The sequence below is a fragment of the Panthera onca genome, chromosome E3 (assembly GCF_046562875.1).
Source record: "Panthera onca isolate mPanOnc1 chromosome E3, mPanOnc1 haplotype 2, whole genome shotgun sequence".
Lineage (NCBI taxonomy): Eukaryota > Metazoa > Chordata > Mammalia > Carnivora > Felidae > Panthera > Panthera onca.
In genome coordinates, this window is record NC_138354.1 from 36914527 (window position 1) to 36936012 (window position 21486).

The window sequence follows — 21486 nt, forward strand, 5'->3', positions numbered from 1 at the left end:
ATAGGAAACTAATAGGATGGAGATAAGAGTAAGAAATGTCTTTAGAGGGACAGCTGGAAGATGTCTGACACTGTCCCCCACTGGCATCTTCTGACATTTTTTGATAATGTTTTGCCCCCTGTTTCTGAGCCTTTGACCTAGATTTCCCCCTAGACTAAGAGGAAGCAACATAATTTCAAAATGTAGGCTTTGGTTTCAGACAGACCCAACTCTGAGTCCTGGGTTTGCCACCTACAAGATGTGTGACATGGGAAAGCCACAGCTCTAACATCTGAAAAATGGAGATAAATGTGACAGCAACCTCATGGTGCGAGTCTAAGGGTTAAATGGATGGTGCATAACAATACTGTGCATGGTGCCCAACACACAGCAGATGTTCAATCAATGCCAGCATTTCCTGTCTCATCTTCCTCACTGTGGTAGTTTAAAATATGTCCACAGATTTCTTGTTCTTTCCCACTTTAAGTGGTGGAGTTTAATTAGCCTCTTCTCACGTGTAGGCTGGACTCACTTCTAACAAGTAGAATAAGGCAGAAATAATGCTGTGTGACTCAGAGATTGGTCATAAAACCTACCGAGGTGGCATACTGTATGCTTCCAACTATAGAATATTCTGGAAAAAGGCAAAATGGTAAAGAGATCAGTGATGTCCCATGGTCTGTGGAGAAGGAAATGAAGCATAGGGATTTTTAGGGCAGTGAACTATTCTGTTTGATGTTATAATGGTGTATGATACATAACATTACACATCTGTCAAAACCAATAAAATTGTCACAATAACTAAAATGTGGAAGCAACTGAAGTGTCCCCCAATGAATGAAGGAATAAGCAAAGTATGGCACACACATACAATGGGACATTATTCAGCCTTTAAAACAGGAAGAGGGGCACCTGGCTGGAGCCTACTTTGAATGAATGAATGAATGAATGAATGAATGAGAAGGAAAACCTGCCATACTATACCATGAATGAACCTTGAGGATATTTTGCTAAGCGAGATAAGCCAGACATAGAGAGAGAAATAGAGTATGATTCCAATTCTGTGAAGTGCTTTGAGTAGTCAAAACTCACAGAAACAGAAAGTAGACTGGTGGTTGCCAGGGGATGGGACAAGGGAAATAGGGAGTCAGTGTTGAAGGCGAGTTTCAGTTTTGCAAGATGAGAAGAGCTACGGAGATGGGGGGTGGTGATCGGTGCATGACACTATGAATATACTTAATACTACTTAACTGTACATCCCCAAAAGAAGAAAGTAAATTCACAGGTACCTTACCACAATTAAATTGTTTTTCAAAACCCCGATGAATTGTGCAACATAAAGAGTGAATTTTAATGTAAATTATAAACTTTAGTTAATAAAAATGGATCAATATTGGTTCATCAGTTGTAACAAATGTACCACACTAAAGCACGATACTAGCGATAGGGGTAACTGTATCAAAAACAAAGTCACTGGGCCTCTCTCTCATTGGCTCTATCCACCTTATAAGCAACTCTACAGAGAGACGAACACAGCAAGGAATTAAAGTCTCCATCTAGTAGCCATCAGAGACCTAAGGTTTCCTAACAAGCCTGAGTTTTGGACCTTCAGATGATAGCAGCTCCAACCAACATCTGGATTGAAAATCTCACAAAAGACTAAGTCAAATCCACCCAGCAAGCCTGCTCCCAGATTCCTGACCCACAGAAACCACGTGAGATGCTACACCATTACTGTTTTAAAAGCTGTTATGTTTTGGGGGCACCTGGGTGGCTCAGTCGGTTGGGTGTCCGACCTCAGCTCAGGTCATGATCTCGTGGTCTGTGAGTTCAAGCCCCATGTGGGGCTAAGTGCTGACAGCTTGGAGCCTGGGGCCTGATTCAGATCCTGTGTCTCTCTCTCTGCCCCTCCCCAATTCATACTCTATCTGTCTCTCTGTCAAAAATAAATAAACATCAAAAAAAATTAAAAGCTGTTATGTTTTGGGTTAATTTGTTATGCAGCAGTTAACTAAAATATTAACCAAAACAAGAAAAAGCCATAAAAGCATTTTAAAAAAATAAGAAATGAGTGAATTTGAAAAGTGTGCAGTTTTCTTCAAAATAACTGAATACATGGTGTCAAATGTGAGGTTAGGAATCATGGTGGCAGAAGCTGGCAGTCTGAGAAATGCCTAATTATTCAGCAGCAAAGAAAGGTTTCACTTTAAATGGAAAAAAAAAATCCTTCCTTTGGGATCTAAAACCACCCAAATCATGTGCCCTCATCATAGAACTTTAGTCTCCAAGCTGGTGCTAATACAGGGAAATATGGTTATTTCCTGTTCATCAGCATTTTACCCTAGAACCTTCTGTCACACTGGCATGTTATTTTTTTTTTTTTCGGCAAGCAGGAAACTAAAAGCTCAGATTTTAGTTTCCTCAGATTTTTCTGCCAGCTTCCAATCCAACTCTGAGATGTCCCAGGGTCCTGTGAGCCAGACAGAGGTCTTGACATTGATGTCTCTTGTCCTGCTCAGAGCTCCGGGACGTGCCCTGACCAGGTTCCTAGGGAAGTAGAGGAGGAAATGCCCTCTCATGCATCCCAGCTGGTTCTCCACTGATTTCAACCCACTGGCCATCTGGTCTCTTCTCCCTGCTATGCACACAGCTTGGTCTGGGAAGTGGAAACTTTCTGTGGGATTCAGCATTTTTTTTTTCACAAACCAGGATGCATGAAGTGAGCAGAGAACATTGGCTGGTGTGTGATATTATGTTCCTTGTCCACATATAGAATTGATGCACGGAAAAATCAAAGATGCCACTTGGCAAGGATCCAGTGAAATCTGTGCCTATTGAAAATCACTGTCACTCAAATCCATGGGGATTGCTGGTTGTGACTTCAAATATGGAGGATAATCAAAAATGCAACCCAAGTAAATAATTTTGCTTAGTTTTTCTGAAGGACTCATCCAAGTAAAACAATCAAAGCTCTAAAGCAAACAAAATGGGGTTCATTTAAATGGACTTATTTTGCAGCGCGCCTGGGTGGCTCAGTCGGTTAAGCATCCAACTTCGGCTCAGGTCGGGATCTCATGGTCTGTGAGTTCGAGCCCTGAGACAGGCTCTGTGCTGACAGCTCGGAGCCTGGAGCCTGCCTCCGATTCTGTGTCTCTCTCCCTGACCCTCCACCATTCATGCTCTGTCTTTCTGTGTCTCAAAAACAAATAAACATTAAAAAACATTTTTTTAAAAAAGGACTTATTTTGCTAATAAAATAGCAGGTCATAGAGGCACCTGGGTGGCTCAGGTGGTTAAGTGTCCAACTCCTGTTCTGGGCCCAGGTTATGATCTCATGGTTCATAAGTTCAAGCCCCACATCGGGCTCTGCACTGACAGCACGGGGCCTGCTTGGGATTCGCTCTCTCCCCCTCTTTCTCTCTCTCTCTCTCTGTCTCTACCCCACTTGCTCTCTTATCTCTCTCTCAAAATAAATAAACTCAAAAAAAATAAATAAAACCTATAAAAAATAGCAGGTCACAAAGATCCCATTAAGTGCCTCATAAATATATAGATTGCCTAAAATGGGTAATAGCTAATGGGACCTCTCTGAAAATAGGTTGGCCAATGAAGAGGGTTTGAAAGACCACTACATTTTATTAAACAGGGATATCTAAAATTGGGCAGACAGGGAAACTGACATACACAGTGACCAGTGTACTTAAATACAGATTTGGGTCCAAACACTCATAAGTGAATGTACGTGCATATGATACATACGTATGTGTGTGTGCGTGCGTGGATGTATCTCGAGTCTACTGATAATTTGCAAAATAAAAAAAAAAGCTTAGAAAATATGGTTTTCAGAGCCATCCTGATGAAATGGGGCTATCTGTAGAATGGAGATCCCATGGGTAAGTTCTCTACTCCCATATTCCCTAACTCCCTATAGTAGTGATTTAAGAGGCCTGAGTATGAGTATACAGGCCAAAAGAGTCTTCACCAAGGGCCATGAACTTAAGCCCAAACAAAAGTCATCTCATTAGCATTATGCATCACTGAAATATATTCCACAAACTTTCATGTTTTTACCAATGACTGGTAGATACCAACAATAGTGTTGATCGAATGAGTAGTACTGAAAAATAAACATAGGTCACAATAGAGTTTACTGTGAACCATTATTGGCATGGTACTAAGAAGTCTAGCCATCAAGAACCTTAGAGAAGTGTTGCAAATGTTTTCCTGCAAATACCCATGCACACGTCTGTAATTCCTGGAATTTTCAGGAAGGACTTTCTGATTTTATCTGATCATCAAGGTTGCTGAGTGGTATTCAATTTCACTCTTTACAACATTGTTATTATGGGTCTTATGGGTGTTTTAGTTAACACCTCACCATTAACTGTATTTTGGGCTGGTAATTTCTCAGTAAATGGATTTTAAGACAGAGGTTGCGGTTCAAATAAACACCATATTCCCTCTGCTAAATCAGAGGTATACATCTCTCTCCAAATAAGTTTGCTTCATGACCCTTCAACATTGCCACTGAATTCTCTGCCCCTTCACCATCACCTCTGTACCCAAAATTCAACCACAAAGTTAAAACAGGTAGAGTGAAGGGTTCTTTTTCCCTGCCTAATCAGGTCATGGTTAAATAGGTGTGACAGTTATTGTTCTAAAAAGGCGGGCTCCTAATTTTCTTTGTGTGCTACAGCCCTCTGAGAATCTGATTTAAAAATAAAAAGCTATGGACTTTCTGGGCAGATTAAAAATATTCATTCTTATCATTTTGAAAACAATTTCAGTAAACCACTGGCCCCAAGTTTTTAATTCTTTTCTGAGAAGAGGAAACATGAGACAATAATCTATCTAATTTGCCCCTATCTCACAGAGACTAAGCCATCTACAAGCGGAGAAACACTCCCATCAGTCCCAAAGAAGGAAGCAGATGCCCTCTGACCCAGTGCTTTGTCCTCCCAGAATTATTTTTACCTGGTTTCCTAGGATCAGAAACAGGAGACTAGTGACAAACTGTTTCAGTGATGGGTGTTTGTATGTAGTTTATTTAAGTTACTAAGTTTTACATAAACAATTCTGGGGGGATCCCTGTCATCTCCCCCAAAAAGCAAAGAAGTAAAACATTATTCATGAAGGGATGGTTGTAAGGTACCACCTAAAATCATTTTCAAATCTTAAATATACGTTTCCCTCCCAGAGCAGTGTGACCTCGGGACCTTCGTAAATCAGCCTCTACTTGTGGAAGTCTTGGACGGTACAGTCCCTTTTCTCTCTAAGGTTTCCACACATGCACCATGCTGGGAAGTGACACAGTTCCAGTAATATCCCACAGCTTCTGAATGTCCTTTGCTAAGGGAATTGTCTTGGTTCTCATTGTATACAAAGCATTTCACTCCGCCCTCGGTTGGCTGCCTCATGGAGCTTAAAGGGAGGGGACTAATTTTGGTGGGGGAGAGAAGGATGTTACAATACAACCATCTGTAAGAGGGACGTATATGTAAAATTGCTGGGATATAGATGCACTCCCAGCTGCCCAATTATTCTCATAAAATAGGATATTAATTCCAAATGCCTTAAGAATAGACATTTCTTCATATCCATCAAGTACTTTTCTCACAGTAACTGAAAAATAAGCTAATACCTCATGATAAGCCTGCCTCTTTGGAAGGCATAATCCTTCTTCTCGGCCAAAAAGGCACCGTGTAATAGGGGTGGCAAATAAATTTCATTTCACATAGTAATTCCAATTGGCTGATAGTATATATGCCTACAGTGATGTATTGAGGATTCTAAGAAAGTGTATCTGATGAGGGGGAAGGAATTGATTATCAATGTCTGCCATGTGTACATAGGGGGGTGGGTCACTTAGGCCTCATGACTGCCATTCTGATGTAGAGCATTACTGAGCACTGAATGAAAATGCATGAATAGAAAGACTGTGTAATATATAAGCTGGGCTGTACCTGAGAGCATGATTTTTTAAAGTCTATTTTACCAAGCAATTTTTCATGGATATTTCTAAACCGCGTGTTAAAAAACAAAGTCTCATGTTGGGGAACATTACTGTGATCTGACTGGAGCATGACAGTGGCTTAAACATACCCTCCTGTTTCTTCCTTGACTGACATTTAAGGTTAAGGTGAGGGGCAGCCCAGCTGCTCCATCGGGGGTAGGACAAAATGTGTGTCCCTGAGCAGGGACAACTGAATGGAAGATGCTCTGACATCAGCCACCATATGTCCCCTCAAATCCATGCCCCTAGTGTTACAGTCTCTGTTCCCAGAATACATTTGCTCTTTCTCTGAGTCAGTGGTTTCCAAACAGGGACAATATCCCCCACCCTTGGGACACAGAGCACGGTCTGGAGACATTTTTGACTATCACTATGGAAGGAGGGGTTGCTATTGGCATCTAATAGGTAGAGACCAAGGATGCTGCTAACCATCCTAGAGAGCACAGGACAGCCTCCCCCCCACCCATAACAGAAAATTATCCAACCCAAAATGTCAATAGAAAATACCATCAAGGTTAAATCTCAGTACAAATCAACAATATGTTTTCTGCTGTTCAAAATACACTGTGTAGCACACAGCATGGTGGTTAAACCTGGGGGTGAAAACTTGGGGGTGGAGTGTGAAACCCCCACCTGACTACCAACCATATGACCCTAGCAAAGCACTTGACCTCTCTCAGCCTTCACATCCCCATCTCTGCAATAGGGATGACAGCAGGGTCTACTCCACAGGACCAAATGTGAAAATGAAATCAAATCTCTTAGCAAAGTACCTGGCAGATGGAAAGTGTTAGCAAAAAACAAGAATGACAAGAACCTAAAAATATTCCATCAGGTAAACAATGTGTAACAGCAGCCACATGCCTGGCACCATGGCCACAAAATCAGAACCAGAACTACCATATGGCTTCTTCCAAACTCCATTCACCCACCAAGACACAAGGGCACATTTTAGCCAAAGCCTTAGAGTGAGCATGTCCGTAAAACATAAGGGCACATCTCCTCTGATCCAGAAATTCCATCTCTATGTATTTACCCTACAGACAAACTACCATGTATAGGCGATGGTCTTGGTCAAGGATTTTCAAAGCAGCAGTTTAATAATAGTGAAATATTAGAAATACTATAAATATTCACCAAAAGGAAGTCAATTAAATAAAGGAGAGTAAATACGGCAATGGAATATTATATATCCATTAACAAAATGGATAAGACACATGTATGTGTGGATATGGAATAATCCCTAAAGTATATACTTAAATTAAAAAATAAAAGCAGAATAGAACTATGCATATCTTAGGCTATCATCCATCTACTGGTATAAATGTGCACATCTGCATAACAGATCTGACAGGATACATGAGTAATCATAATAGTAGTTGTCTCTGGTGAGAGCAGAAGCAAGGAGAAGAGGATATATTTTTCTCAGCACATTCTTGCATTTTTTAATGACTGTGGCATTTTAATCTAAACTATTAAATAAAGTGAAGCATCAAATATGCCCTGTTAAGTACAGCATTCCCCGCCTCAAAACCAGCCTATTTCTTTTGCACTTGACTTTTGTAAATGCTTAGCAAATCATGCCTTACCTAAAAAGGAGTAATTTAAAATCATTTGGTCAAATCTTTTTCTGTATAGATGCCCCCAATTTTTAATCCAAAGATGTCTGCAGAGGAGCGATTAGCACATCGGTTGTTGTGCTCACAACAACAAAAACTCCAAGAGGTTCTCATTATAACTCAGAGACAAATTCTGAGACTATACCCAACCTTTCCCCTCACCCCACTTTGCAAACTGCAGCTTTTCAATGAAGAGCTGTATCAATTAGCACAGCCAGTCGGTTCTTAGAAGCCGAGCTGGATCCTGGGCTATTATTAGTTTCTGAACAATGGCTTGGAGGGAAGGAAAAAGGAAATAAAATCTACACTAGGCTTTGAATTTTGAAACCACTATTCTGGGAAAAGACAAAATTGTATCACACAGTTAGATGATTTAGGGGATTCACATCATGAAATGAGTTCTGCTGCTCTCCCTCCCAGAACTAAAAAAAAAAAAAAAGAAAGAAAGAAAAAAGTTGCTTCATGGTGTCTTAATTGATGACTGTATGACAATACGCTTTTTGGTTTTTTTTTTTTAACTACTGAAAATAATTAATGTTGTTTTTAAAAGTTAAAAGGGAAAAAAATTAAATGGCAAGGGCACACTGACATCTGCTGGCATTTCATAAACTGTTTTTAAGACAGGCATTTGTTCCAGACATTGCTCTCCATTTATTCTCGGGCGCTGAGGCTCATCGTGGCCTACAAAAATGAATATTCCCCAATATGCTCCCCAAAATGATGTAAAGAGAAGACCATCAAGGAACCAAAGCCTAAGAGCCTCGTTCCTCTGGACTGGACTCCCTCCCTTCTTTCAGGAAAGCATTCTGGAGCTCTGGGGAATGAATAATGCTACTTTTTATTATTTTTTTAATAAGTGGAAGAGTTAGACTGGAGGCAATTTAAATCTGTGAGCTGCTTCGCTTGATTTTTTTTTTCTACAAAAGGGAATCTCACCAATCCTTGTCTCAAAACAGTAAACAAAGGAGGGACCCGGGGTAACAGCGCTCTACCTGCACTGGAAGAGCCAGGAACATAAAACAGAACATTCAGGGATCTCAGAGCCCAAGAAGCAGCATAACTAAAAATGTGAATAAAAAGGGAGGGCCCTGAGAATGTTAATTTTAGCAAAGAAGCGAAAGGATCTCTGTTGTGCTAACAAAAGACTTCAAAACAGATTAAAAAATGCTCAAGTCCCAGAAGGTTGTGCCAATGTCTTTTTAATCTGCGATACTGACGTAGAGCCAACGAGAGGGCAATTGTAGGGTCATCGAAGGAGAACAAATGGCTTTCTCATGAAACTTTATGGATGTTATGAAGATATGTGCCCAGAGTTGGGGGTCTGACTCTGCCTCCTCAGAAGTTGTCACTGGCCGAAAGAGCACACTCACGTGTGGAAGACCTGAGTCTAAACAGAGCTGTGTTCTGGAGATGTGAAAACCAGAGAGCCCAAGTGCCACTACTCCCCCTCCTCAAGGGTTCAGAAGTCAGAGCCCCCCATCAGCACCACTGTATTAGCCTTGTTCCCTGTCCTCCACCTGCAAGCCACACACGCATACACACCTGCACCCCCATGCACTTACACAAGCACATGCACACACACCGGCACCCGCGTGTGCACATACACACCTGCAGCCACATGCACGTACACATGCATCCCTGCACTGTGTGCACATACACACGCACATGTACACACATACCTGCACCCACGTGCATGGACACACGCACATAGCCCTGTACCCACCTGTACTTAACACTAGCGTGTGCACACAAACCTGCATCCTCATGCACATACACACACACACCTGCACCCATGTGCACGTTCATACACACATGTACACACATACACATACATACCTTCACCCATGTACACACACACACACACACACACACACACACACACACACAGAGCCTTTATCCACTGATGCTCCCAGCAGTTACTCCCTCGCCCTCAGAGCTGTCCTCTCATCTGGAATACATCTTTGAGGAAGGGTACAAACAAAGATCTTACTCATTTCAGAGAAAAAGAACATTGGGTTTCAACAACAGACTTCTACTCCGTTCTCCAGCTTCTCCAGCTACATCAACTCACTTGCTCAAGCTGCTCCAGGCTCCAAGGGTCATGTTGCGGTTTTCAGGACCTGTGTGGAGCACTCTCCTACCTGAACACACTGGTACTCAGCACAGCCCCTCCCCTGTGTCCATCTCCCTTCCGTGCATGACTTGGTCCTTCTCATTCTCCAGGTCTCAGCTTAAATGTCACCCAAACGTCTCTCCTTGGAGAGACCTTCCCTCACCCTCCGGCATAATATGGCCATTCGCTCTTTGATTACATTAGCACTCTACTTTGTTTCCATCTTAATACTTACAGTAGAGAATTATGCTGCCCGCTCATTTATCTTCATGTTTTGTGATGGTCTCTCCAACTACAGAATAAGCTTCATGAGGTACAGACCTTGCTGGTCTTGGTCACTGGTCAGTATAGTGACCCCAATACAGTATCTCCAGTGCTCAGCACAGTACCTAACACAGGTCTGATAATGTTTACCGAACGCTTCAGAAAGGCAATGAGTGACCCCATAAAAGTGATCCTACATGTCATAACTCATGCTCCAGGGAAACTTTTTTTTTTAAATGGGAGAAAATAAGAAAGAGTGTCTATCTGCACTGTTGGGAATCAAAATAATACTCCTTTACTCCAGGTATAGCTCAGGATACCAAGCACTGCACTAGCTTGTCCTATTTTCCAGGGATTCCTGGTGTTTTAAAGGACTGTAATTTATTTATTTGTCTTTTAACTTGCACCTATCTCAGATATATTTATTTTAGCTACCTCGTGTGAAAATTAATCAAGGGAAACCTCACTAAAGTGGAGTCAGGAGGACAGAAGGCAAGGTACGAAGGGGGAGCCTTCCCACCAACATCCATTATAGGAGGAATTGAAAATTACAGCCCCCAATAGAACTGTCAAAAGGAAAGAGCCATCATTTACAGATCCCACTGAGGAAGAATGCACACTGCCTCTCCTACAGCAATCAACTACCCCTGCAGCTTACCCAGTGAGCTATCATCCCCCTGGACTCTTGCTTCTCTCCAAGGGACTTTTGTTCAAAACAACCCCTTCCAACTTCCTCCTTCTCCATAATGTTCCTCTCCGTAGCCTGTGGGATGTGCCTATGGTTTTGCCATAGCTTGCATGTCCCAAACTGCAATTTTCTGTTACTCCTCAACAAACATGTTTTTGCTGGTAAAAAGCCTATTTAATTTTTAACGGTAATACTTGCAGATTATTTTTCTAAAAAATAAAAAAAGCAGGGCGCCTGGGTGGCTCAGTCGGTAAAGCATCTGACTTCGGCTCAGGTCATGACCTCACAGTTTGTGGGTTCGAGCCCTGCATTGGGCCCTGTGCTGACAGTGCGGAGCCTGCTTTGGATCCTCTGTCTCCCTCTCTCTCTCTCTTTCTTCCCCTTCTGCATGTGCTCTCTCTCAAAAATAAACATTAAAAAATTTTATAAACAATTAAAATTAATAAATAAGCAACATAAATTACAATAAATGGTAAATTAAAATAAAGGCAAAGAAGTAAAATGGACTTGACAGTGAGGTTAATATGCAAAACCTATGCTAGCAAATCCTATTCACTGTCAAGACTAGACTCTAAAATCAGCTCTGAGTTTGAGGCACCTAGACAGCTCAGTCAGTTAAGCGTTGGACTTCAGCTCAGGTCATGATCTCATGGCTTGTAAAGTTTGAGCCCTGCATGGGCCTCTGTGCAGACAGCTCAGAGCCTGGAGCCTGCTTTGGATTCTGGGTCTCCCCCTCAGTCTGTTCCTCTCCCCACTCACACCCTTTCTCTCTCAAAAATAAACATTAAAAAATTTTGTTAATAATAAAATAAAATCAGGTCTGAGCTTCCTGGCTGGCTTTGTGAAAAGGGAACATGATCAGTTGTTCCACATAACAGTGTCTGGTATAAAAGTACCAATCACTACCTCAGGAAAGGAAAAATTCTTTGTGACCGTGAGACCAGAAATGACACTGTGATAGCCAACAGAGGCCTCAGAAATATCACCACAGCAAATAGCAGCAGGAAGTATCAGTTCTTCACAGCTCACAGTCCTTCTTGGTTCCCCTTATTTGTCTTCCATAATGTTGCATTATTTTCACTCGGGGTTTTAGATTCTGCTATCAGTCTTAAACATTAGTCTAAACTATCTACTCTTTTTCTGTGTATATATAGAATACCTATTTCTTTAAAGATAGGGTCAAAGGACTTTTTTTTAATATAATCTCATTATAAGCCAACAGCAGCACAGCACAATTCAGTCGAACTCCATTTATGGAGTGGGGATATGTGGTTCCTTATCCTCATGACATACTCTCAAAGAACACTGTAAATTCAAACAAACTAGGCTTTGAGTAGTTCTTGGAGAGAAAGCTCTTGTCTGAATGCTACGGGTCAGTGAACAGATGAGGTATGCCTACTCCAAAGTGGTCATGGGATAACTGCTTCCCATGCCTTACTCTGGAGCACCAATCCTTGCTACGGGAGACAGAATCATCCATCCTTTAACAGACAGGGACATGAAGCCTCAGAGAGGTGCAGTGACTCACTCAAGGTCACATAGCTAGAAAGTGGCAGAATTTGGACTCAAAAAAATTAGGCACGGGGCACCTGGGTGGCCCTGTCGGTTGAGTGACTGATTTCAGCTCAGGTCATGATCTTACAGTCTGTGAGTTCGAGCCCCACGTTGGGCTCTGTACTGATGGCTCAGAGCCTGGAGTCTGCCTTGGATTCTGTGTTTCCCTCTCTCTGCCCCTTCCCCACTCATACTCTGTCTCTTTCTCTCAAAAATGAATTTTAAAAGTTTTTAAAAAATTAAAATTAAAATTAAAAAAAAAATTAGGCACGGCTGGCTCCAAAGCCTGTGTCCCCTCAAACCTTTGCTCTCAGGGAGTTTGGTCATTTCAAAGCTTTTCTCACTCCACAGCAACTCCATTAGCTTAGGTCAATGTGTCATCATCTCCTTAGTTAGCTAGCATCCTACATGCTATAATTCAGACTGACCAAACTCCCCAGATCAGAAATAAGAAGCCCTCCCAGGAAGAGTCTTCTGTTCTTAAAGACAGGTATCAATCTCCTCCTTACACTCCCCAAGGAAACCCCTAAAATTTTCCAACCTGTGCAAATGAAAACTACTTTCTTTCCCCTGGAGAATTTCTGCACGCGAGCTCTCCATTATCAGGCTTTGCAGTCAGCAGCAGCCTAAACTGGACTCACCTTTCTAAGGCTGCCAAAGGAAAAGACGTGTCACATGGCCATGACTATGAGCCATGCCACAGGCTAGCCTTCCCTTCAGAAAGACCTACGGAGAAGCGACTCATTCCCGGGGCTTCGTTAAGAGACTCATTCTAGAATATAAGCAGTGACCCCACAATCAAGACGGAGGGTGTGTCCCAAGGGACACGAACACAAAGCCAGCAGTGCTGGGATCTAGCCAGGGCCACTGTTGCTGAATCAGCCTCTCGATTCCCCGCTCTGTCACTTTTCATAACGAGTCTAATAAATTAGTGTTTCTCTCTGCCAATCAATCAGAGCTCATGCATATGGCTGCTGTCAGGCAGCCTCTGCAGGCAGAACTCCATAGAGCGACTCAGGTCTGTCAACTCCTTCAAGTATACGTTAGCAGCTATGCTGGGTTCCTCCCCTTCACTCTCAATTTATCATCTTGGTTACAGTCAAAAGGAAAATGAAGGAATCATATTTTGGAGCCAATTTGCTGCCTGGAGGAATTGTGAAATTCTAGTAGCAGCAGTAATGGTAATAATGGTATCATTATTATTAAATGACGATAATCATTGCTGCTACCATCACAGCAAGCATCCCTACTAAACACAAACTAGATGGTTTGTTGGGATGGTTATTATCTCCATGTAGAGGGGGACACTGAGGTGCAGAGAGGTCCATTAAGACCAAAGGTCATGGAGCGAGAATGTGAGGAAGCTCGAACTGAAGCCAGACAGTGTGATTCTAAGATCCTAACTGCTGCCCTGCCCCATCTCCTGTCTCTAAACCTGTAATGGTTCCTCTGCGGGGTCACTCAGCACCCAGCACGTCCTCTTGGTGCAGAGTAGGTGAGACACGCACAGACTCCGGAAGCAACTGCGTGACTCTGCAACCTAGTTGTTGGGCCTCAGGTCCCCCACCTGCAAAGTTGGGATGATAAAGGGCTTGTGACAAAGAGCTGAAGAGATGCCGTACGTGAAGCCCCAGCAGAGAACATGCTTCCAACAGGTGGTAGCACTTACGCTTATGGAACACATGATGGTACAAAGAAGACAACTTTGGACACCTCAGTCCGTGCCCTCATCTCTGACTCTATGCTCTAAAACTCACAGGAAACAGAAAATTGAGGAAAACCTGGCCTCCCAACGAGTAAGGTGGTTACACAAGTTGATCTATTATGTTGGCAAAGGTCTAATTTTGTTCTCAGAAGAAATGAAAAGGGAGCTAACTCAGATGACAGAGTGATCCTGCCTCTGTGGAGCGAACAGTGGTTTGCATGCTTCGTTGAGCGGTTGTCAGAGCACTGCCAGCTTTGAGAGTATTATCCCCAAGGACTGCCGGTAGCCAGAGAGGTGGTCCCAGACTCCCTGCGAAATCATACTCAAAGCCTGAGCCTGGGGGTAGGGGCCAGAACCCAGGGCTCTCAGGATCTAAGCGAAGAAACAGAAAAGCAAGAGACAGACTGCACCAGTTCAGACCACTCTTATGAAACAAAAAAGATACATCGTGGCAAGTAGAAACAGGTGCCCTGCTTTCCTTTTGTGCCTCTGATTGACTCAGCATCACTTCTGAGAGCAGCTCAAGTTAAGCAGCAAGGTCCCCCTAACCTCTGCAATGCACCACCTCCTCCGTCCCTAGCATCTCAGAAAGGCAGCAAAAGAGACAGAGTATGCAGTGATTAGTTTCATGGGCTACAGACTCAGACCATCAGGTTCAAAGTCCTGGGTATGCCACTTACCTGCTGCAGCATCCTGAGGCCAACTGCTTTGCCTGCCTAAACCCTTCAATCTATCGCAAAATGGAGACATGAAGAGAATCCATCTCAAAGTGTGTTAGATGCATCAAAGGGAATAACTCACTATTAACATACCCAGCATCTACCCTGTGCCATGCACCACGCTAGATGCTAGGGATACGGTGATGTTTGAACCAGGTGCATGCAGGGTCCACCTGGAGCTTACTGTTCAGTACAGTAAGAGAAAGAGATGAAACAGATCACTCAAGTACATAGAAAGCTGCCCCTGGGGTAAGTGTAAGGAAGGGGAATCCACACAGGGAAAGAGGGAGGGTTCCCCAGAGCAAGGGTTTTGGGATGGATGGGTGGAGGAGAGCAAGGTGAAACGCAAAGTGAGGGGGATAATCACCTGCCAGAAAAACAGAGCTCAGCACATAGCAATGCAGGCAGAGTACTTAGCACAGCTTGTGTTGTGTAGGAAGTGTTCACAACATATACACATCTTACTGTCACAGTGTATCTAACCGGCTCAGACAGAGTTCCAGGTTTGAGGATAAAGAGACACAGGTTTGCATCAAATTTGGGAAGAAAGTTGAGCTACCCGGATGTCCAAGCCCTCCATCAAACCATACCTCCACCTTCCAAGACCAGGAGAGTCTCCAAAGATGGACAATGTCAGTCGTACTCAGAGCTCTGAGGAAACAACCCCTTTCTCCTGTCAGTATCCAACATCACAACCGCCAATGGGAGAAACACATGGGCACAATCTGAAAGGAAACCTACTGGAATAGACGATCGATAAAGGGGATCTGTGTGCAGAAGAGATGCCGATCAAGCTGCTGGGAAGATGTGTGTGGTGGGGGGGGGGGGGGGTGGAGTGTTCCCTCTGTTTTTTTTTTTATGTTTATTTATTTTTTATTTTTTTTAAATTTTTTTTTTTCAACGTTTTTTTGTATTTTATTTTTGGGACAGAGAGAGACAGAGCATGAACGGGGGAGGGGCAGAGAGAGAGGGAGACACAGAATCGGAAACAGGCTCCAGGCTCCGAGCCATCAGCCCAGAGCCTGACGCGGGGCTCGAACTCACGGACCGCGAGATCGTGACCTGGCTGAAGTCGGACGCTTAACCGACTGCGCCACCCAGGCGCCCCTTAATGTTTATTTATTTTTGAGACAGAGAGAGAGCATGAATGGGGGAGGGTCAGAGAGAGAGGGAGACACAGAATCTGAAGCAGGCTCCAGGCTCTGAGCTCAGCATAGAGCCTGACGCGGGGCCCGAACTCACGGACCGTGAGATCATGACCTGAGCCGAAGTCGGACGCTTAACCAACTGAGCCACCCAGGCGCCCCGTGTATTTATTTATTTTTGACAGAGGGAGAAACAGAGTGTGAGCGGGCAAGGGGTAGAGAGAGAGGGAGACACGAAATGTGAGGCAGGCTCCAGGCTCTGAGCTGTCAGCACAGAACCCGAGGCAGGACTCGAACTCACAAACAGTGAGATCATGACCTGAGCCGGAGTCAGACGCTTAATCAACTGAGCCACCCAGGCACCCTGGAGTATTCCCTCTTTGAAGGCACTCCTAGATAAAGAACTAAGCCGAACCACATATAAAGATACATGCTCAATGTTGTACCCACACACAGTGAGCATTACTGAGAAACTTGGGGTTCTTCTTTCCTATAAACTCATCTTTCTTCTTGAATCGAAGATTTTGCTCTCAGAAAGGAAAGGGAAAAAACAAAGTTTAGTTTTTTAGATGTTGTGGGGCTTACCCTTCCAAAGACATAAATATATCATGGCATTTCTCTGCATTAAATCTTCCAATGGCTTCCCACTGGCTTAATATCCAGACTCCCTACCAAAGCTCAAGGACCTGTATGACCCAACTTCATCCATACAATGGTATCACTGCTTCTGCCTGAGGGCCTTTGCACTTTCTCAAACTCTCTTCGTGCAGATAACTATCCTAGAATGGAAATTTCATCATCACAGGGTATCTATACATACTGATCACTCTGCATTTCAAGTGCTTTGAACAGTAGTTGGCAATGCACAGTAAATACTCATGGGAGGAATGTATAGCTTGAAACGTGTCAGCTACTTCTTTTCATTTAGATTTCAGCTCAAATCTCTCTTCCTTGGAAAGCCCTTCCAACCCACTCTCTACCATATTGTCACATTATAATTTCTGTAACCCTTAATCATTATCCTTATAAAAATACATTTCCATCCCTTGCTTACTGTCTGGCTTTCCCCATGACAATAGAAGCCCCCAAAGAAAAACATTCTCATTGGCCTTGCTCCCTCCCTGGGCAGAATGTCTGACATGCGGTGTCTCCTGGATAAGTGTTTATTACATTAGGCTTTCCTCCCCCAAGAGAGACATACCCACCAGTGTATCATGTCCTGTGTCTAGTGATCAATGACAAACCAATGGCAATGATGGCAGCTCCCGGCAACTACAGACACGAAACAGGATGATGACTACCTCTCCTTAAAACCCTGTATGTCATTTCCATCAGACCGCTCAGACCTTACAATCTAGAGAACCATGTTCTGTTGAAGTCATCTGAATGTTCTGGGTGCCCCTCATTTTGAAGCTCCCTCACTGATTGATTCTTTAATTAAAGTTTTAATATTTATACGTGTGCCCTGAGGCAGTATTTTAAATAATGAAGGTAGGCATCAGGGAGAGCCTCAAGACTCCTTTAAAAACATTTCTCCATGTTTGAGGTCTTTGGCATAACAAAGTTTTCTCTCAGGCAATTCGGGGGAATGTAAATGTGACAAATTGCCAGATGATTTTAGCAAAGTCTACCAGTATTAGCTGATGAGGATGCTTGCTATGTATCTCCCATGCTGGGTGGCAAAGGTAGACCTAGCTGCCCTGTGTCCTTCAGAGCAAATGCACTTGGATTTCAAAAGTCTTCATCCATGCCGCTGGGAAATCGCTGGGTCCCCAAAGTATTTTCTGTGTCAGATCCGATTTCCCTCTTGGAATGTGTTCATTACTCCACACATCAGCTTAAAGGATGCAAATAAAATGGTCTAATTTTTGGAAAGGTGAAATGCCAGACATATTTATACAGAGCAGACCCAATTTTCTGGATGCCGAAAAAGAAAAAAAAAAAACTTATCTGAAAGGAATTTTATAAACTATAATGGTTTGGTAGCGCTTGAACTGAAAAGGCTAAACTTGTTTAAAAAAAAAAAAAAGTCATCAGAGATGTGAGGATGTCTGAAAGGCCTGTGCTCAGACCTTAGAGGAGTAGGTAAAAAAATAGCATCAATTATCATGAAGAGAAAATAGAGCAGAAAGGGTCAATCCCAGGAGGAAAAAAATGTGCTCAGACCCACGTTTCGGCTCGTTTCTGACTGGAAGACTCTGGGACCACAGGGTGATATTAAAAAGACAGTGTGTTCTGAGAAAAGGAAGATTTACTGAGATGATGCTTTCTTCCCAGGAGACTGAGGAGAAGCAGGCCTTTCTGTTGATTTGAAGAAATGCACAAGTGCTACAAAAACTTAGTTTCGGGGCATCTGTGCTTGTTGAGATGGCATCAAAGGTCACCAGACTGCATCCGGGCCAGTGGGCTGCACCTCTCCCACCCTCCTTGGAACATGTGTGGAGCAGGAGACTCTCTCAGAGAGACTGAGGCTTCTCCTGAGCAACCTCTCTTGATCAACCTCCCTTTTTGTTTCCTTTTCATCTGCTGTTTAAGAGAAAGTGTGTGTGTAAGGGAAAATGCCTGCCTACTCTATCCCACCAGGTGTTATAAGGCTGAAAATACAGGGTATCCAACTTGATTAAGGGGAGGGGGGGAAACCCTAACATTATCCAGGCACTTACCATGTGTCAGACCTTGTCCTAAGTGTTTAATGCTTTATTTATTTATCCCTCAAGCCCTCTGGGGCCAACACTACCACTGAAACTCCCATTTAACAGGTAAACAAACTGAAGCACAGAGAGGCCAAGTAACTTGCCCAAGGTCCCACAGCTAGCATGTAGGGGCGGGCTGTGGTTTTCTCTGTGATAAAACTCTACTCTCTACAACCTGTGAAACACCCCAGAAAACTGTAACAGATGATGCCTGTTTCTTCCTAACCCAACTCAACCATGAGCTAACATAGGGAAAACCCAGTGGATTCCTCTGGAACCAGTGTTTCCCTCAAAAAGTGGAAGGTTTGGAGTCAGCCCCTGTTTGCAGCACAATACCTGCCAGAGCCACCTTTACCCTGTATAGGCCCCAGGTCCTCTGCCTCTGAAGAAACAAAAGTCCTTGGCCAAAAATAAATCTGCCTGTGTCTCCAGCCGGGTCCTGTGTGGTCACTTAAAAATTGAAAGGATTCAGGTCCTCTCATTTAAAAAAAAAAAAAAAAAAAAAAGATAAATGGAAATGGAGGGTAGATGAACTAAGACAGGGGCTGAGAGGGATCACCAGCTGGGGCGCACTGGGTTTAAATAAATAAAGAAGTAAATAAATAAATAAATAAATAATCATTACTGTTATAAAAGAAAAGTCAAGTTATGGCGCATCATATTTCGGCTCAAAGCTATTCCGCAACACCTCCCCCACTTCTTTACAAGTTCCACTGAGAAGACCCGTGGTTGGGCACCAATCCTCCACACCGCCAGGCGCGGATTTCCGAGCACGCGAGCAGCCCCGCCCCAAACCCTCCTCGGCTGGCAGGTGCACCCTGGTCCCTGCCAGTACATAAGTGAAGGGCCCCCAGCTCCCTGGCGGCAGGGAATGGAGTTGGTAATTCCTGGGCTGGGTGGGTCCGGGTCTTCCCCCTTCCTTTCCGCTAGGGCAGCTTCCGGGCTCTTCATGACACCTGGTCCCTAGACCTAGCACCTTGGAGGCTCCAGGAGCATCCCTGCCAGGTGATCCCCCAGGCAGCGGAGATGTGGGAACAGCCCCGTAACCCCGCCCTCACCTCCATCCTTGGAGCTGAGAAATTGGAGCAGAAAACGGGCGACCCTGGCCTGTGCTGCCACTCTGTTACCGCCGCCCCCAAACACATACCCCGGGGTGAAGTTGTCTAAGACGTCAAAGGACCCAAGGGGTGCGGTGTGAGTTTCCGGGTCCTGAGCTCCCAGGCTGGCCCCCTTCCCCAGGGCTGAACTCGCGGTGACATCTCCGGGCGTTTAGGCCAGTACCAATAAACACGAAGCTCTCCCTCCAGCTCAGTGACCCTCCTCTCTTCCCCGCCTCCCACAGCAGGTTTGGCGTTTCTAAACCCCCCCTCGTAGGCCACCAAAGTACCTCCTCCCTCAGACCTCGAGAAGGGCGGTGGAGAGGGCAGCGACCCAGGGCGCACTGAAATCTCGCTTCCAGCCAGCCAGATAGACTAACCAAAGTGCGCAGGCAGGTTCCCGCCGGTCTCTGCACCTGGGACTCGCTCCCAAGAGAGCAGACAGGGCAGCCTTGGCGCTCCGGAGGGGCGCTCTGGGGCGAGGAAGGGCGTGCTTATGGAAGTAAAGCGCTAGGGCTCACGATCCCGGGCCCTGCGCGAATGTACATGGAGATCTTTCCACCACACAGAAAAAGTTCCCAGTCCAGCTCTTCCAGCCTGGCGCTGGGAGGAGGTCAGCTCTTGGAGACCTAAGTCCTTCCCCCGTGGGACCCTTTGGGCTAATTGGGGGGTGGGGGGAACGCAAAGGCGGTGATTCCGCTTGGACTTACCTAGAACTCCCAGCGAGCCTAGCTCCAGTCGCCTTCCGCTCTCGTCCCCAGACCCTCCAATTCCCTTGCGCTCTCAGCACCCCCAGTCACACTCACCATGAGCTGGAAGCGGCGAAAGGGGGTGCTGGTTTCTCCCACGCTGTCCGCAACTTCGCGGGCAGGTCAGCCCCGCCCTGGCGCCCCTGCCTGGGCGATGGGCTGGGCACAGCTGGGCAAGGCGCGGGTTCGGACAGCCTGGGTCCTAACGGCCACTTCCAGAACGACTAGAGCGCAAGGTTCCTCAGTGCCGAGACACCATCCGCTCCTCCGTGCTCTGCCTAGGTCGGAGGCTCAGAGTTCTCTCACTCCGGACGCAGGGGCGGGGCGCACGGCGCTGTCCCCTCCAGATGCGGGGAGCCTCTTTCGTTCCTTCCTCCTCCTGTCCCGGAGGCGCACGCGTGGGTCCGGCCGCAGCTGCCTTTGCTGTCCCCAGGACTGGCAGAGCGCCCCCGCCCCACAGCGGGTGCACCCGGGGGCTGGGCCGCAGCGCAAGGGATTCCCCTCCGCGAGTTCGGGTTTCCCCACCCGTGCAGACCCCGGGCTCTGTCCGCTGCAGCAGCCCGCTGCTGCGAGAACCACTTCAGGGCAGCACCGCCTGTGCCACCCGCTCCAGCTGGAGGAGGAGGCGGCGGCGCGGCTCGCACCGGGACTGGAAAGGAGGTGACCTTCAAACCCCGCGCTCGCGCTTGGGGAGATCGGGAGGAGGGCTGGGGTGATGAAGGGGAGCGGTGTGCGCCTGGTCAGCCTGCGAGAGCGCTTGCAGGCGGACAGTAGACAGTGGAAAGGAGATCTTCAAACAGAAACACAGATTAGAAAATAAACAAAGGAGAACAGAGCGAGAGAGCGAGCAAGAAAACGTGTGCATGTGTATGTGCGTGTGCGCGCGTGTCTATGTGTGACTGTGTGTGTGTGTGTGTGTGTGTGTGTGTGAGAGAGAGAGAGAGAGAGAGAGAGCGAGCGAGAGCGCGAGCTGGCGAGTGTGCGCGCGCGCGACAGGCAGCAAGCAGCCCAGGCTGCGGAGCCAAAAATAATCCGGTGCGAGAGGGAGCGCCCCCTCCCCCTCCCTGTCGCCAGGACCGCTGCTGTTGTCACGCGTGCAGCCTCGGATTCCAGCAGGCAGTGGAGGGCAGAACCCGGGTCCGCAGGCG

The 21486-nt window shown here is 45.4% G+C and overlaps 1 protein-coding gene across 23 annotated transcripts in view; it reads right to left on the reverse strand.

The window, feature by feature from the left end:
- The window catches only part of RBFOX1 (RNA binding fox-1 homolog 1), a 2063692-nt gene that overhangs the window by 1444160 nt on the left and 598046 nt on the right, over window positions 1–21486 (reverse strand). Inside the window, exon 1 of one of the 23 annotated variants that reach the window (XM_060648407.3) lies at window positions 20396–21304. The exons of 20 other annotated variants lie outside the window; for them this stretch is intronic. Coding sequence is in view for 1 of the 3 variants with exons in the window: in XM_060648410.3 (XP_060504393.1) it covers window positions 20396–20398 (3 nt within the window). In the remaining 2 variants the exon portion in view is untranslated. Of the gene's footprint in view, window positions 1–20299; window positions 21305–21486 lie in introns of those variants that run through there. 2 more of the 23 variants (XM_060648406.3, XM_060648410.3) reach the window with 2 other exon arrangements.